The sequence below is a fragment of the Rhinichthys klamathensis genome, unplaced genomic scaffold (genome assembly GCF_029890125.1).
Source record: "Rhinichthys klamathensis goyatoka isolate OS25496 unplaced genomic scaffold, OSU_Roscu_1.1 h1tg000645l_1, whole genome shotgun sequence".
Lineage (NCBI taxonomy): Eukaryota > Metazoa > Chordata > Actinopteri > Cypriniformes > Leuciscidae > Rhinichthys > Rhinichthys klamathensis.
This window is the reverse complement of record NW_026607091.1, coordinates 528,407-546,600: the sequence shown is the minus strand read 5'-3', so window position 1 is coordinate 546,600 and position 18,194 is coordinate 528,407. Positions and strand designations below refer to the sequence as shown.

Genomic DNA, 18,194 nt, shown 5'->3' with positions numbered 1-18,194 from the left:
GTCCAATCACAAATCATGAAGCAGCAATGTGTTTCATGATGGGTTTAGCACTGTGTGCCGATGACAGTGACTGTGCCAACAATGAGAAATGCTGCGGCACTGCATGCGGTGGACGTCAGTGTATGGCTTCAGTTACAGGTATTATATTATATTATCTTCAATTTATATTAGCTATACTACAGGTCTGTTGAATGCTTTAACCTGATCGGTTGACAAAGATTCTAAGGTGTGTAATTATTTTCAGGGAAACACACGGCTAAAGTAGTTCCAGGCAGGTCTTGACCGCATTACATGTCCATATCACTTTGACAAATGATTTCAGTTATTTCAAGTCCCTTACAGCAACAACAGCAAAAGAACCAAAACCCCCAGTGAAAAAGACATTCAGTGATATGGATTCTCTGTCATGTGTCTGTATAACAGCAAACCTAGGAGTGTGTCCAAGCACAAGATATGAAGCAGAAGTGTGTGCCTGGATACGTTTCGTGTCGTGTGCCGATGACAGTGACTGTGCCAACAATGAGAAATGCTGCAGCAATGGATGTGGACTTCAGTGTATGGCTCCAGTTACAGGTATTATTATATTATATTATAATACAAAATGTATTTCTATATTCACATTTAAAAGCACCTTGCACTAACACGCTGTACAATACAACATTGAGCATATAAAAATAAACCATGCAGCATACAAAATATAAACACATTAAACCAAATACAATAAAAATAACCGAGAACTGAAGTTCAGAAGTTGAGAAGTCTTATTGGGTGATTGGAGAAAAAGCGTTCCGCAGGGCACCGCGATACGCCCGAATAGGGCACTTTCACTTTCACGATTACAGGGGCAGGGGCTCAAGCCTCCTCTGCCCCCCGCCATGCTCTTGCCACTGAGCAAAAGAACCAAAACCCACGACAACACTTACCAAGCAAATAAATGTAGTAAACAATAGGATAAAAAGAACAAATTATTTCCATGTTTTTTTGGAAATAATGAAAAAAGCAGAATAATGGACCCAAGGTGTTTGCATTTTAGATCAGAAATTGCTAGTAAAGTTTAAAAAAAAAAAAATAGAAACAGAAGAACAGCATGTAATACATTGAATAAAAAAAAAAATAAGTAGAAAGACTGAAATAGTTATTTCTTGTAAAACGTATTACAATAATATTTACAACTTCAGAAAATAATTTTTTAATGTAAAAAATTCATTCACCATTTAGTGATATGGATTCTCTGCCATGTGTTTTTATAACAGCAAAGCCAGGAGTGTGTCCAAGCACAAGCTATGTAGAAGTGATGTGTTTCATGAAGGGTGAAGAGTTGTGTGCCGATGACAGTGAGTGTCCCAACAATGAGAAATGCTGCGGCACTGCATGCGGTGGAACTCAGTGTACGGCTCCAGTTACAGGTATTACAGTACATTACATTACATTATACTACAGGGCTGTTGAATGCTTGAATCTGATTGGTTGACGAAGATTCTTAAGTGTGCAGTTATTTTCAGGGAAACACACGGCTAAAGTAGTTCCAGGCAGGTCTTGACCGCATTACATGTCCATATCACTTTGACAAATGATTTGTTATTTCAAAGTTCCTTACAGCAACAACAGCAAAAGAACCAAAAACCCCGGTGAAAAATTCATTCAGCATTCAGTGATCTGGCTTCTCTGTCATGTGTCTGTATAACAGAAAACCCAGGAGTGTGTCCAAGCAGAAAATATGGACCAGGAAAGTGTGCCTGGATGCGTTTCGTGTCGTGTGCCGATGACAGTGACTGTGCCAACAATAAGAAATGCTGCAGCAATGGATGTGGACTTCAGTGTATGGCTCCAGTTACAGGTATTATTATATTATCTTATAATACAACATTTATTTCTATAGCACATTTAAAAGCAACTTGCACCAAAGCGCTGTTCAATAAAACATTGAGCATATCAAAAGTAACCATGCAGCATACAGTACAGTTCTCATCTAATGAGCTGATGATCTGATATGTGTGGTAAATAAGGGAGACATACAAAATGTGTAGAGCGGTGGATCCTCAGGACAGGTGTGAGAAGCACTGGTCTAGAAGACTTAGAATGTAGTGCAGAATGTGTACTGCTTTTGCCTTTCTAGTGGTTATAGTATTTGTCCTTTCAGGAGCTTGACATTATGACAATCCTGTCATTTTATGGAATAGAGCTCCGATTGTGGAAAAGAGTGTAAAAATTCGTATAATGATGACAAATGCAGTAAAAACAGTAATATTGCGAAATATTGTTAAAATTGAAAAATATTTTTTTTTCTATTTGAACATTTTTGCTAAATGTATTCCTGTGATCAAAGCTGATTTTCCAGCATCATCACTCCAGTCTTCAGTGTCACATGATCCTTCAGAAATGTTTCTAGTATGCTAATTAAATGCTCAAGAAACATGTCTGATTATTATTTCCACAGTTTCCACAAAAATATGAATACACAAATACATTTTTCAGCATTCCAAATAAAAATAACCATTATTAACAAATAATAATTGATAATAATTGAGCAGCAAATCAGCATATCAGAATGATTACTGAAGGATCATGTGACACTAAAGACTGGAGTAATGATGCTAAAAATTCAGCTTTGATCATAGGAATAAATTATAGTTTACAATATTCACATAGAAAACAGATATTTTACATTGAAGTAATATTTCACAATATTTTTACTATAAGGATGAATTTATTTGATCAAAAATAGGCTACAGACTAGCTATTTTTTATCAAATAAATTCCTTCTTCATTAAAAAGCCTTAACTATTTCTATCTAACCAGTGTAGATAGCTATATATAAAACAATGTGAACCAATGACCAAATCCTAATCATGGATTTAAAAGTGAAAGTCGTCAGATTTAGCATGCTCCAGTGTAAGTTTGAGAATAATATTTTGAGTTTTATTATTTTCTTAGACAAGTGAAATTTATGAAGAAATCCTGGAAACAGATACAAACATTCAATCAAACAAAAGTGATTGAAATAGTTTAACACAACAAATGTTTAAAGTGGCTTTTAATGACTTCTTTCTCAAAATTATTCAACCCCCTGAATAGAATCCCTTACAACAGCACAAATCTGCTAAACAGGTGTTGTCTCAAGCACACCTGATGCAACTAATCAAGGGCTTCATTAGTTGCATCAGGTGTGCTTGAGCTAGAACTGACTAGGTTTGTTGAGTTTCACGTTTGACTGCATATTAGAAATATGACAAAAGTCAAAAGAGTTAAGAGAAGATATCATCGCCCTTCACAAACAAGGAACAGGATACAAAAAGATAGCGAAGGCACTAAATGTTTCTAGAGACACCGTTGGAAGCATAAGCCGCGTTTCCACCGAAATTACCTTGGACAATTTGTCCCAGGAACTTTTTCCCCCATTTCCCCCAAACCTGTTGCTTTCTGCGTTTCAACCGCGGTGTTAAGTACCGTGAAGATTAGGCAAATTAGTCCGGTGATGTAGGACTCCATGCACCGTCCGCAACAGATTTTTAAAAATTGTGGTTGAAATGAAATCCTGCATGGAGTCAATCAATCAAAATGCGGCATGAACTCAACCAATCAGCATGTTCAGCGCCCAAGTCCCACCCCCAAACTAAATCGCAAGCAGGGACTTTCTGAGGGGGAAATTATTACTCTGAACTTCATTTAGACCCTGGTTCCTGGTACCACCCCAAAGTTCCTAGATCCTGGGGAAACTTCCTATGGCTAAAGTTCAAAGTTAAAGGAACAGTGGTTACACTACCTAGACGGGGCAGAAAAAGGAAGCTATCAACGGCTGCAAGCAGATTTCTGAGAAGACAGGTTCAGAAAAACGCTTGAGTGACTGCAAAAGACCGGCAGGAAGACTTGGTGGCAACTCACTAAACGCATGCGGTTTCCATGCCAGAACTCCAAGGCGTACACCACTACTGACGCAAAAGCACAAGAAAAGTGCATAAAATCATATCAATAAGCCACAGAAGTTTTGGGATTCTGTTCTGTGGAGCGATGAAACAATACTGGAACTTTTCAGCCTGGATTAGTGGTATGTCTGGAGGAAGAAGAATGAAGCAAATGCTAAAAAAGGAACACTCTGTCTACAGTTCAGCATGTCGGTGGTCGTTGATGCTCTGGGGCTGCTTTGCATCCTCTGGCACTGGAAACCTGCAGCGTGCGGAAGCTAAGATGGATTCACTGAAGTATCGCGAAATCCGAGGAGAAAACGTCATGCTGTCAGTAAGGAAGGTGAAGCTTGGGCGTTATTGGACCTTCCAACACGACAATGATCTCAATCATTCCTCAAATTCCACCAAGGCTTGGTTGCAGAAGAAGTCCTGAGAGATTATACAGTGGCCATCACAGTCACCTGACTTGAACGCCATAGAAAATCTCTGGTGGGATTTGAAGTTGCAAACCCAAGAATATTACTGAACTGGAGGCCATTGCTCATAATGTATGGGCTAAGATTCATCAGAAACGCTGCCAGAAGCTGGTGTCTGGTTATACATCTCGTTTGGAGCAGGTCATAATAGCAAAATGGTCTTCTTAGTATGCTTGCCATAAAGGGGTTGAATAATTTTGAGACTGCAGAAGTCATTAAAAGTTGCATTTTCAGTTGAATTTGAGGAAACTACTTGAAACATTTGTTGTTGAGCTATTTTAAAAAATATTTTTACGGTGACATATTTATTCAGCATTCAGTGATATGGCTTCTGTCATCAACCTTTTTCCTTTTTCACCTTTTTTGACTGTTTATATGGAATGCCAGACCTGACATAATAATAAATAAATACATAAATAAATATACAAACAAATGTAAAAAAACAAAAATACATATGAGTATTTATACTTTTATTTCCTAATTTATGTATAATTGTATTTTTTTCCAAATTTATTTTTTGCATTTATTTTTTTTCACATTTATTTATGTACGTATATACAGTATGCATTTGTCAACATTTATTTATTTCCACATTGATTTATTTCTACATTTATTTATTTCTACATGTATTCCTCTGTATGCTAATGCGAGGGGCGTGTTTTACCTCAGACATAGCAATCGAGCTCAGAGTGGCAGTGCTGAAGCTTTGAGGCCACAGTGACACCTTGTGGTGTAACCAAACAATACCCAAGAGGTTTGTGGACGTGCCTGTACAGGTCATGCAGGGAATTAATGACTTAGAGAAGGGGAATGTGGCCAACATCTTTTTTTTACATTTCTTCCTATATTTATTTATTTATTATTATGTCTGGTCTGGCATTCCATAGCATTCAAAACGCAGTAGGCTCGTCAGTAAAAGGTGCATATTACTGGGTTGTTGAATGCTTGAATCTGATTAGTCGACAAACGATCTAAGGTGTGCAATTATTTTCAAGGAATTATTTTCAAATGATTTCAGTTATTTGAAAGGTTCTTACAGCCTAAAACAGCAAAAGATCCAAAACCCACGACGACACTGACCAAGCAAATAAATGTAGTAAACAATAGGATAAAAACAACAAATTATTTCCATTTTTTCTAAACATAATGATAAGCGTAATAGCTAATTGACTCCGGTCCAGTCTGTTGAATTAGAAGAAAATAAGGCACATTCGTGACCTCATTACCATCTCGGGAGTGCATTATTTTCTAATAATTTGATGGCTCGCCGTCAATTATTCCTTACTTAATAAATGCTTTAGAAGTATTTTTCATTGTCAGTGCTGTGTAGATTAGTGCTGTACATCTGACGCTTAATGTCACTAAATGGCCAGACTAAATCTTAATCTCTATCCATGCAGGCTATGTGCCCTACTGAAGGGGAATGCAGTGTGTGCCGAATATTGTTCCCATGATGGTCAGTGCCCTGCCGGACAGAAATGCTGCTCAACCACCTGTGATCATGCATGCAGTGAAACTGTGCCGCTTTAACCACCAGAAAGAGTTGTGGGAATGATTTAGCATAATACATACTTTATTTTACTTGAATCAATTCAGTGCTTCATTTCTTTTTCTCTTCTCTAGCGTGCTTAATATTTGCTTTTGAGATAAAACATTACCAACATTTTAGCCAAAATTAGTGTGTGTTGAAATAACACTAATTTGTCATGAGTCATGTTACCTTTGCCATGTACCTATGCTATATAAATTGTATTCTTTTTTTGCCTGTGGGATTCTCTGTGATTGATATGAGGTCCTCCCGGCCTTCAATAAAGCATATTCAAAGGCATCATTTGGAGTCTTTCTGATCACTGAGATATTACTTCTATTCACAAGTGATAGTGTTTAGTGGAGCACAAGAGATCTTATTTTCATTCCCAAGTGATAGTGCTGAAGTGGAACACTAGAGACCCGTGGAACAAGTGGAGAGACGTCTAGTAGAGTACGAATTTGTAGGTGTCTAGGAGACCCATATATATATATATATATTAATGGTTTGATCAGTTTAAGAACCAGTGAGTTGCTACAAATGCAGAGGTTCTTTCACATACAGTAATTCAAACAGAATGGCACAATTTGAGTGGGATTTTAAAAAAAACATTACATTCTTCCTGAAAATGCTGCAAACCGTTTTCAACAAGTTATGGGTTTCCAGTCACTTTATTATGGGAAAGTTAACCAGTATTAAAGAGCTGCTTCAGTCTCCAGTCTGGAGGTCTTTATGGGGTCAGCCCACAGGCAAATGCACGAAAATGTCCTTCAAAACAACACATATTTGAATATCAGTGCATTACAGAAAGTGGACAATACTTGCCACATTCTTAGACATCAATTTTCAGTAGTTGGATTGTAGTGTCTGTGTTTCTGTGACACTTGGTCACACTCTCAAAGAACCGGCGTAAACTGAGACGACTTAACATCACTCTCTTCCATGTTTATTTATTCCAGTTACCAAAAAAAAGTTACCATGGTAACTGAGTCTTAGTATAAGTTACCTCTCTTTCAGAAACGGGCTTGACTTTAGTGATGGGATTTATGGCTCTTTGATGGGATCCGGATCTTGGCGATCCGTTCCTTTCAAAGAGCCGTTCAAAAGAACGGCTCTTGTTTTGGCTCTTTTTAAATATTTAGTCAGTTTTAAGAAGCCAGCTTGGGGGCATCTCAGTTTATCCTGGAAATAATCACTGGGAGGAATGATGAGGTGAGATTTGTAGTAAAATAATTAAAACTCATATCACTAACCAATATCTGAGTTTGAATTATTCTGAAATATTGATTATTACCTCATTTGTCATGTGTGGACTATATTCCATAGGGTTGCACAACATCCCTCTGCTTAGAAAGTGACATCACTATTTTGGATTTACCTGTAGTACAAAGTGTGTGTATGTGTAAAGCTATGTTGACTTATGTTATTCATACAATACCTACTCACAAATAAACATCAAAAACAAAGCCGGCTGCAATGAATTTCTGTGCAAAACAGCTTTTACTACAAACACTAACACTTCCACACAAGAACATTGTTATCACACAAGAACATTTTGATAAAAAACAAAAAAATATTTAAAGTTTAAAGTTGTTAAAAAAAATTTAACTGGAGTAACCATGTGACGGCAGCGTGCACAAGTCATTGGCTCCGCTCCTAGGCACGTAGGTTTTTTTTTTTTTCACTGGAGTACTCACGTAAAGGATGCGCGCGCGTGCACAACTACTATCATCATGCTATCATCAACTACTATCATCATGTACCCTGCGAGACCTTTCAACCCATCTCAAGTTTCACAGTCACCTTCTAGCAGAACTTGCATCTGCTTCTTTCCACCTCCATATTTGGTCCTGGATTGATGTATCTTAAGGCCCTTTGCGTTCTTGCAAACCTTCCCGCAGTGCCACATAACTTCTAATAACTCCACTGTAAGTGTATTTTGGGTAAACTTCCTCGTTATCCATGTACATTCCGTGGCCACTACCATTGTATCCGTTCCATTGAGCCTCTCATCCTCTCATGAAACCTCCATGGTGGTGCCGGCACGCCTATGGCTAGCGTTCCAAGCAAAGCTGTAACCTACATGTAAAAGTAAAATGTGAGACTATAGACGTTTTCATATTTGTACAGTAATAATTTGATTGGAATACAGTGTAATACAAACCTTAAATTCATTCAGGAAGTTTCCCCTTAGGATGTTTTCCCTCCGAACAGAAAACAAAATGACCATTGACAAATGTGTCCAGTTTTAACCGGTTTGGCACAGATTACCCAACATTGGGTTACATTGACCCAGCGCTGGGTAAGTATGTGAGGGGGTTCATAATTTGTATTGACAGTAAAAATGGCCCAGTACATGGGTAAAAAATAAATAAAAAAATAACCCAATAAAATGACCAAACAATCGGAACCCAGCATTTTGGTTAAAAAATAACCTAGCATTTTTTTATATGTTATTTATTGTTGTTGGGTACATTTGAAACATTACCGGCATAATAGTCTGCAAAACTTGAGATTCCCAAGTTTTTTCAAATTGTCCCATTTTTTAAAATGCATTTTGTATAAAAGCCAAGGCATTTACCCAGTAAATAAATGCTTCCTAATGCTAGTTTTTATTCAACGGAATTGTTCAAAGAAAATTCCAGTTCAATTCACAGTAAATAAAGTTTAAAGTCTAAAACTCTCAGATGTATTAAATTTGTACTGCACATAGGTAATGGAAAAATATCATTTGTGTTTCTTTCAAGCTCCTCGATAGAAGGTTCCTCAGAATAAAAGGCCCATTCGATGTGCTTTTCTTACACTGCATTGCATTGGTAACAAACACCTATGGCTCATTTTTATGCGCCTGCTGACTAGTGGTCATATAAAACTTTGCAGCATTCCACTGGATGCATTACTACGGAGCCCGGGAACTGAAGTCACCTGTGGGAGGGAAAAAAAAAAATCCGTGGCGACGGTTTTGCAGTCCGTCCGCTCAGTTTATAAACCGTACTCACGAATTCTCAAACTGTTCCCTCGGTTTAACAAATCGTGCCCACGGATTAATAAACCGTACCCACAAGTTTCTAGTGATTTGTAAACCGTGCCTTCAGTTTTTGCAATCTGTACCCACAAATTCATAAACCGTGCCCACGCTTCGAAATCCGTTCCCACGGGTTTGTAAACTGTACTCACGGATTTGTGGAGGTACGTTGTTAACGAATCTTATTGTATATTGTTTTATTGTGTATTAAGTGGAATACTGTACATCAAATTGTCTGCGGATTCAATTGTAGCGGGTATGGGGTGGAATATAGGCCTAACTTACATGTAACTACTAGGGTTGCCACCTATGTCTGATAAAAAACCGGGACATATCGATTCATGACTTTTTGCCCCTTTATTAAACATTTAAAATATTCACAAATTATATGGACAAAATGGTTTAAGGCCAAACACTATATTTCTAAGGCTATAGATGATTTATAGGCTATTATAAATGTTTCTGAAAAAGTAACGAGGCATTTTAAATGTTTATTAATAAACTAGTAGGCCTAGGGTATTTTCTAATTCGGCTGCAACATATCTCCATCTCCGCTGTAAAGCGGATGCACCTTTAGATAAGAAATTCATATGGATTACATAATCAGACTGTATTTTCTTTCGATTCGAATTTGTTCGTTTAAAAGTGGACATTTCAAGCTTTAGCCTATGGGCTTGTTTATTTTTGAGACGCGATCCAGTTCAGGGAGACCATAAAAGAGCGCGACTGATTGTTTTATTTTATTTGTCTGGTCATAAAAGAGTCCACGATTCTTACTGATGTTCACATTCATATTTATTCTTATCTGAAGTATCATGGAACACGAACACCGTAAAAAAGGGTTCGCCTGGTAGACCAGCTGTAGAATAATAGACGGGATCTTAAAAGTTCGCTGTTCTCACCCGCCGTTCTCTCTTCTCTGTCGCTACTCTTCTTCTTCTTCTTCTTCTTTCAGTTTAATGGCGGATCGCAAACCAGCATTTATATGTGCATACCGCCACCTACTGTACAGGAGTGTGTAATATCAGGGCTTTACATCTTCAGGTCTTAAAAAAAAAAATATATATATATATATATATATATATATATATATATATATATATATATATATATATATATATATATACACATAATATTAATACTACTAATAATAATAATTATTAAACACACACACACTTACACATATACACCCATATACATACATGTATACATACATATATACATACTCACACAAATATGCAAAAGAAGCTAACTCACCTATATCTAACCTATATAATGTTAACTAATCCTGTATTTCTTAGAAAACGAAAGAGAGCCTCCCACTCCCTCATCTTCTCATCTGGCGCTACTCTAAATACTTCCGGGGTTAAACATGTGACCAGCAATAAACAACTTTTCTCTGCTTCATAAATTTAAACAAGAGCAACGTAACAACAGCTTTAAGTCACACTATTACTCAGAATGACAGTAAACAAGACACATTATAATTGCATTACAAAACGACTTTATCGTTGTAAAGGTTGCGCATGAACAACTTCCGGTGTAGTCATGGAAACGAGTTTACAATAAACATAGCGTCAGACACTACAATTTAATATGAATGACGTGCATCAAAATGTTATGTTTATTTGTGATGATCTCAGCACTTTATTATTATTGTCTAACCTGTATTATGACTGATATTTGACGAATTACTTTTTTGTACGTTTTGGACAAATGCGTCTTCTAAATATGTAGCCTATGTAATAATAATAATAATCATTTTTAAAAAAGCACAAATGAGGGGTTTCCATTTAGTTTACTTTGGGGAAAATTATCATTGCACAAGAGATTAGTTTCAGATTTGGGATTGAATGTAGTGCCCAAACTGGTCAACCCGCACATTGTCAAGACTGTCCTGTGGGATTGTATTGGATATAATCTAAATCAAACTATTGTGTAGATGAAAAGTATTATACTCCTTTGAGGTAATTCAAAAGTGTATTCTGAAATAAAATAAAAAAACTCGTTTGGCTTCATAATTATTTATATAGCCTGGAGCTGTCTGACCTCATCGGAACTTTTTAAAACGTGTGGACGTGCTCTATTGTTCCCAAACCAGATCATCCCGCCCCAAACTCACGCTATTGGTTGAGCGCTAGCTTAAATACTCTCTCGTCCTGAGACAAGTATGATTTTCCAGCAGTTCATTGTATGATCGCAGGTGGAGAGGATGACTGCTCGAGTGTACTGCACTGTGTTATTGTGTCTGGCTGGATGCTGGAGCTCAACGGAAGCTGCTCTAGGACGAAACTTCACAGGTGAGATCCATGTTCTTTAACTTCATTACGCAGCCTGAAGAAATCCATAAACCAGTGTAACAGTACAGGTGTCCAGTGATAGATGAACTTATATATAAATTGACATATCTGAGTCAGTCAGTAGAAGACTTTTATATTGAAAGAACTGACGCTTGTTTCACATATAATCCGTTTGCAGTGCGTATCGTGGCCTTTTTTCGTACCCATGTTGGTTAGAACTACACTGCCCGCGTATGTGGTCCGGCGATGTTTTCCAGCAGCGGTGCGTAACTAGGCCTGTACAACAGAGCTGCGATCGTTTCCGCACCGAGTCTGTTTGCTGTGCTGCACGCGCTGAATTAAAGTAACACGACATGAAAATGTATCTCACCAACTCACTATAGGCTAACGTTACTCACCAATACTGCTATTTTTCACAGTCATCTTTTTATTTTAAGCCCGGGGTAAAGCAAAGAAAAGCAAAACGCTTAACGTTACCATGCCTTTGGTTGAAGCGATCAGTAAATCAAGGACTCGAACTAACAAGTTAGCCGCCTCACCATATTTAAAAATAAAAACAGAAATAAATAAATGCTCAATAAATAAATAAGCATACAATTAATTGCCCCAAAAAAATACAATAAACAAAGAAATGTAGGTAGAAATTAAATTATACAGTGAGACATAAATGTATATCTCTTTTAATTAGCTTCTTTATTTATTCATCTTTGTAATCACCTTATTTATTGTCCATTATAATCTTCAACTTTATTTATTAACTTTTTTTTTAAGTATTTATTTTTGTGCATGTTATAATATTTTTGTCTCCTTTGTATTTTTTTACCCTATTTATTTCTTCAATGCTATTTATTTCTGCCTGTCGTTTTTACATTTCTGTATGCATTTCTGCCTCATTATGCAAATGAGGAGGGGCTGTGTCTTAAGGGGGTCAACTTCTGCCCATTGGTTGGTTAGCATTTTACTGCATCGGTCGAATCTACATGGCTTTCCCCCGCCATAAAGCATTGTTTAGTGGCAGTAATGCAACTCATTGGATGCCAGCTGCCGTAAAAATCCAAAGAAGCATTGTTTAGTAATGTCAAACTCAGCTGGCAGACGTTCAGTGTCCGACCTCTTAAGGGAAGCTGCTAATAGACTGGAAGAATTAGAACGCTGTAAGTTTGAGATCTGAAATGTTTTTCTGTGGTCCTTTGAACATTGAACAGTTGCTAAATGGCGCCTCAGCTCACTGACAACTTCGTCGTAGGTAGCCATCTTTGTTGTGACTGTGCCCGGTATCTGGGCAAACGAAGTATGTGTGAAACGGGCGTATCAATTGATGGCTGCTCTGTCAAGTCTTCGTCGTCGGTTAGGAACCTGGGTGTGCTCTTTGATACCAATCTTTCATTTGAAAGTCACGTTTATAGTATCTGTAAAACAGCATTCTTCCATCTTAAAAATATATCTAAATTACGTCATATGCTCTCAATGACAAATGCGGAACAATTAGTAATGCGTTCATGACATCAAGACTTATTGTAATACTCTTATGGGTGGTTGCCCTGCACCCTTAATAAATAAACTACAGCTGGTCCAAAACGCTGAGTTCTTACCAGAGCCATGGCCATATTAGCCTGGTTCTATTAACACTGCATTGACTCCCTATTAAACATCGTATACACATTTAAAAATATCGCTGATTACTTACAAAGCACTAAATGGTCTAGCTCCGCAGTACTTGAGCGAGGTCTTAACGCATCTTCACGTCTATTGAGATCTTAAAATTCCGGCCAGTTGATAATACCTATAATATCAAAATCGACTGCTGGCGGTAGATCCTTTTCCTATTTAGCACCAAAACTCTGGAATAGTCTTTCTAACATTGTCCGCGAAGCAGACACACATTGTCGGTTCAAATCTAGACTAAAAACACATCTCTTTGACCTAGCATACACAACACATTATACAATTCTATTATTCAATGTTAGGCTGCATAGATTAGGTCAGCCGGGAACACTCCCCGTAAATCCTGATGTAGTCGTTGCATCATAAGCAGAATGGTGTCTACGCTAATATTAGTCTGTTTATCACGAGGTTTACCGCAGTCCGCCGGATACAGGCCGTATCCAGATCTGATGAAGGACCTGCGCCTGGACACGACAACGCAGTCCTAAAGTGTCAACTACTCTCTTCCCTGTGAAAGCCACCCTCCCTCTACCTCCGTACAGAGAAAACGTTGTCAAAATAGTTCCAGTTCACATGGCTACTCGAAAGCGATAAATAATTCTGAGAATGAGCGGGCCGGATTAAGGGTTTTCTGTTAGAACGGTGTCGTGTTAGCGGCCCCTAAGTTAATAACTAATGATCTTTGCTATGGAAGTGAATCGATCAAAACTAACTTTAGCTGGACAATAACTTTATTCTAGAGCTGCTGTAAAGCCAAAACACCTGTTACTTTAATTTCTTATTATCGCTGTAAAGCTGCTTTGAAAAGCGCTATATAAATGAAGGTGACTTGACCGTGACGTTGCTGTCTGTAAATTCCTTCAGAAAACAGCGTGTGGAGTAGCTTCTTATGGGAGCGGCAGCGCAATACTTTGATAAAAAAAAAAAGATATGTCATGTTTTTTTAGTTTTAATGAAAAACTGGGGGACGCCAAGGTATTTTTTTGGGGGGGGGGGGGTCCCTTGACGCTTATGGGAGGTCTGGGACCCCCCCAGCCCCCCTCAATTCGAACACTGGTTTTAGATCAGAAATTGCTAGGCAGGTCTTGACTGCATTACGTACATGTCCATATCACTTCGCCAAATGATTTCAGTTATTTTAAAGGTCCTTACAGCCTACAACAGCAAAAGAACCAAAAGCCCCAGTAAAAAGACATTCAGCATTCAGTGATCTGGCTTCTCTGTCATGTGCCTGTATAACAGCAAACCCAGGAGTGTGTCCAAGCAGAACATATGAACCAGGAATGTGTGCCCTGATACGTTTCGTGTCGTGTGCCGATGACAGTGACTGTGCCAACAATGAGAAATGCTGCAGCAATGGATGTGGACTTCAGTGTATGGCTCCAGTTACAGGTATTTTTATTATATTATATACATTATATTAATTATGTTATGTTCTATAATGATATATATTATATGCGGTCAATCGAAAAATTGATCGCGCAATTAATCGCACCTAACATTCAAGTTCTTTTATATATATTTTTTATACTGTAATTGCACATTTAATTATTTAATCTCCAAATTAATGTCAAAACAACAAGGACAGTAGCTAATATTTCAAATATTTGTTAAATGGCTGTTTTTATGAAAGGGGGCATCACTGATACCAATAATGTCTCAATGAAATAGATTTTTTTTTCTAGAAGTTATGATGATCATGAATAATTCGAACTGTTCTCACTAAGGCCTCAAATCTCACCATATTCATAATGATCAAACTATTTTTAAACGTCATAACAGAAGAGGTCTTTAACGTTGTGTTTTACGCCATTGCTTTGGCAAATTATCTGTCAAACTAAACTCGTTAGTCTAGTGGTAATCTGTATTACACAAAACATTGATGGCAGATCCTCAGCTATTTCACTTCCTGCCCTCCATCTGAATTTCCGCGATGCAGCAGCGTGACGTCACGTCAAACCAACCTATTGCATCTTTTACAGTCGTTTATACCATGGTCTGGGTGAATACTCGATTCTGATTGGCTGCAGGGTGTCCATTTAAAAAGTGATCAAGGAAGCCTAGTAAAGGGGTTCTGGTGAAACTGACTGTTTACCGTTCGAAATAAATAAATGCGCTGGCTACATCAGCTGTGAGTAACCATAGCAACAGGCAGTCAAAGTATCCATTTACAATTTATTTTATCAAACAAACATCTAGTTTGCTGTTATACTATGCCTACCTGTGTGTTTTAATTATAGGTTAAAAAACCCGAAAGTGTAACGCCCATGGCTAGACAAGCCTAACTTACATTAAAAAAAATGTTAACTTTCTGGCTCGTAAGTTAGCTAAACTGAAGGGTTCTACGAGCTGAGCGGACTATAATATCTCCGGTTGCTAAATAAACCGTCAGGCGTAACCAGGGAAGCCAAGTTATTGTTTGTAAAAACTTTAGATTTCGATTGTAAAACTAATTAAAATATAAACTAATGTGTTATTTGGCAAGTGAACATGGTATAAGCGGGTTAATGCCCTTCGAGGTGTCCATTGTCTAGGTATTAATGGACTTCGGCGGAGGCGACCGTCGTCCATTAATACCGATGCGCGTCAGACGGTCCACACCTCGCCGTCGTGCATTAATACTTGACAATGGACACCTCGTCGGGCATTAACCCTTACTCAAACAACTGCACCAATGTGTGTGTTTATGAGACCGGTGTTTTTGTGTGTGTGATCGAAAGATGGATTACGGCCCAGCTGAGAGGCCCATAGTGACCAGCACACAATTCATCTTGGTGTAGTCGTGACTCGTAATATATACAGTGTATTTTCTCCATCTAGCTGCCTGCAGACTGCCTATAGACGCTGGTCCTTGTGAAGCATACATGCCCAGGTGGGCCTTCGATTCTGCTGCGGGAAAGTGTGTGTCCTTCATATATGGAGGCTGCAAGGGAAATGGCAACAGGTTCAACAGCCAGAAAGAGTGTGAGGAGTCATGCGGAGTGAGAAACGGTAGGACACACACATTAACTATTATAATAAAATTGCATTCTATTTGAGTTGTTAATTTGAACCTTTTAAAGGGTTAGTTCACCCAAAAATTAAAATTCTGTCAGTAAATACTCACTCTCTTGTTGTTCCAACCCCGTAAGACTTTCGTTCATCTTCGGAACACAAATTAAGATATTTGATTAAATCTGAGAGCTGGCTCACTCCTGCATAGGCTTCTTAAGGGATCGAAACTGACCGGCCCAAAAGTTATGAAAGACATCGTTAAAATAGTCCGAGTGACTACAGTGGCTCGATCTTAAGTTTATCAAGCAACGAGAATACTTTTTGTGCGCAAAAAACAAACAAATAACGACTTCATTCAACTATTCATTTCCATCTCTGTACGGCCGTGAGATTTCACGTAGTGAAACTACGCAAAACTTCTAGGTTGTACGTCACGCATCACACACATGACCAGCGTCGCCAATAGTGAGCCTACGTGTGACGTGCAACCTAGAAGCTATGCGCAATATCACTACGTGAAATATCACGGCAAATGTTTGTTTGATGCCTTTCATAAAAAGATGCCATCACTGATACCAGTATTGCTCTGTCTCTGTGAAATTGATTTTTTTCCTAATTTTAGTCATTAATTGTAGGCATTCAGCATTACAGTATAATTGAAAGCTATCAATTTTAACATTTTATTAGGTTTAAAAAAAAAATATAACAACTTATAATGTAAGTGAACTTAAACAATCTTCACAAAAACGCATTATAATAAATGTCACATTTACCTGTTCTCTTCAATATATCAGGGTACCTTTTTTTTTTTTTTTTTTTTTTTCTCTGTCATGTGTCTGTATAACAGTGAAGCCAGGAGTGTGTCCAAAAACAAACGATAAGGAAATAAGGTGTATCATGAAGGATGAAGAGTTGTGTGCCGATGACAGTGAGTGTCCGAAAAATCAGAAATGCTGCAGAACTGCATGCGGTGGAACTCGGTGTACGGCTCCAGTTACAGGTATTATATTGTATTGTATTAAAATATATACTACGGGCAGGGGCGCCATTAAGAGTTTTAAAGGGGGTATGCAAGAAATAATTGTGGGCCCCTTCCAGTTGAATGCGTTTTCAGGGAAACACACTGCTAAAGTAGTTCCAGGCAGGTCTTGACCACATTATACATGTCCATATCACTTCGCCAAATGATTTAAAGTTCCGGCCAGTTGATAATACCTATAATATCAAAATCGACTGATCCTTTTCCTATTTAGCACCAAAACTCTGGAATAGTCTTTCTAACATTGTCCGCGAAGCAGACACGCATTGTCAGTTCAAATCTAGACTAAAAACACATCTCTTTGACCTAGCATACACAACACATTATACAATTCTATAATTCAATGTTAGGCTGCATAGATTAGGTCAGCCGGGAACACTCCCCGTAAATCCTGATGTACTCGTTACATCATAAGCAGAATGGTGTCTACGCTAATATTAGTCTATCACGAGGTTTACCGCAGTCCGCCGGATACAGGCCGTATCCAGATCTAATGAAGGACCTGCGCCTGGACACGACAACAACGCAGTCCTGAAGTGTCAACTACTCTCTCCCCTGTGAAGGCCACCCTCCCTCTACCTCTGTACAGAGAAAACGTTGTCGAAATAGTTCCGGTTCACATGGCTACTCGAAAGCGATAAATAATTTTGAGAATGAGCGGGCCGGAGCACGTTAAGGGTTTTCTGTTAGAACGGTTTTATGTAAGCGGCCCCTAAGTTAATAACTAATGATCTTTGCTACGGAAGTGAATCGATCAAAACTAACTTTAGCTGGACAATAACTTTATTCTAGAGCTGCTGTAAGGCCAAAACATCTGTTACTTTAATTTCCTATTTTAAAGGTCCTTACAGCCTACAACAGCAAAAGAACCAAAAGCCCCAGTAAAAAGACATTCAGCATTCAGTGATCTGGCTTCTCTGTCATGTGTCTGTATAACAGTAAACCCAGGAGTGTGTCCAAGCAGAAAATATGAACGAGGAAAGTGTACCTTGATACGTTTTGTGCCGTGTGCCGATGACAGTGACTGTGCCAACAATGAGAAATGCTGCAGCAATGGATGTGGACTTCAGTGTATGGCTCCAGTTACAGGTATTTTTATTATATTATATACATTATATTAATTATGTTATGTTCTATAATGATATACACTCACCTAAAGGATTATTAGGAACACCATACTAATACTGTGTTTGACCCCCTTTCGCCTTCAGAACTGCCTTAATTCTACGTGGCATTGATTCAACGAGGTGCTGAAAGCATTC

General features: G+C 38.1%; 1 protein-coding gene across 1 annotated transcript in view; it reads left to right on the top strand.

Annotated features, from left to right (window-relative positions):
- The first annotated feature begins 392 nt into the window (after positions 1–392).
- Positions 393–18,194, top strand: part of LOC130076385 (papilin-like) — a 248,654-nt gene continuing 230,852 nt past the window's right edge. Inside the window, exons 1-5 of the mRNA XM_056241461.1 lie at positions 393–573; positions 1,254–1,406; positions 14,142–14,291; positions 15,720–15,890; positions 17,872–18,021. Of these exons, the coding sequence (XP_056097436.1) occupies positions 393–573; positions 1,254–1,406; positions 14,142–14,291; positions 15,720–15,890; positions 17,872–18,021 (805 nt within the window). The remainder of the gene's footprint in view (positions 574–1,253; positions 1,407–14,141; positions 14,292–15,719; positions 15,891–17,871; positions 18,022–18,194) is intronic.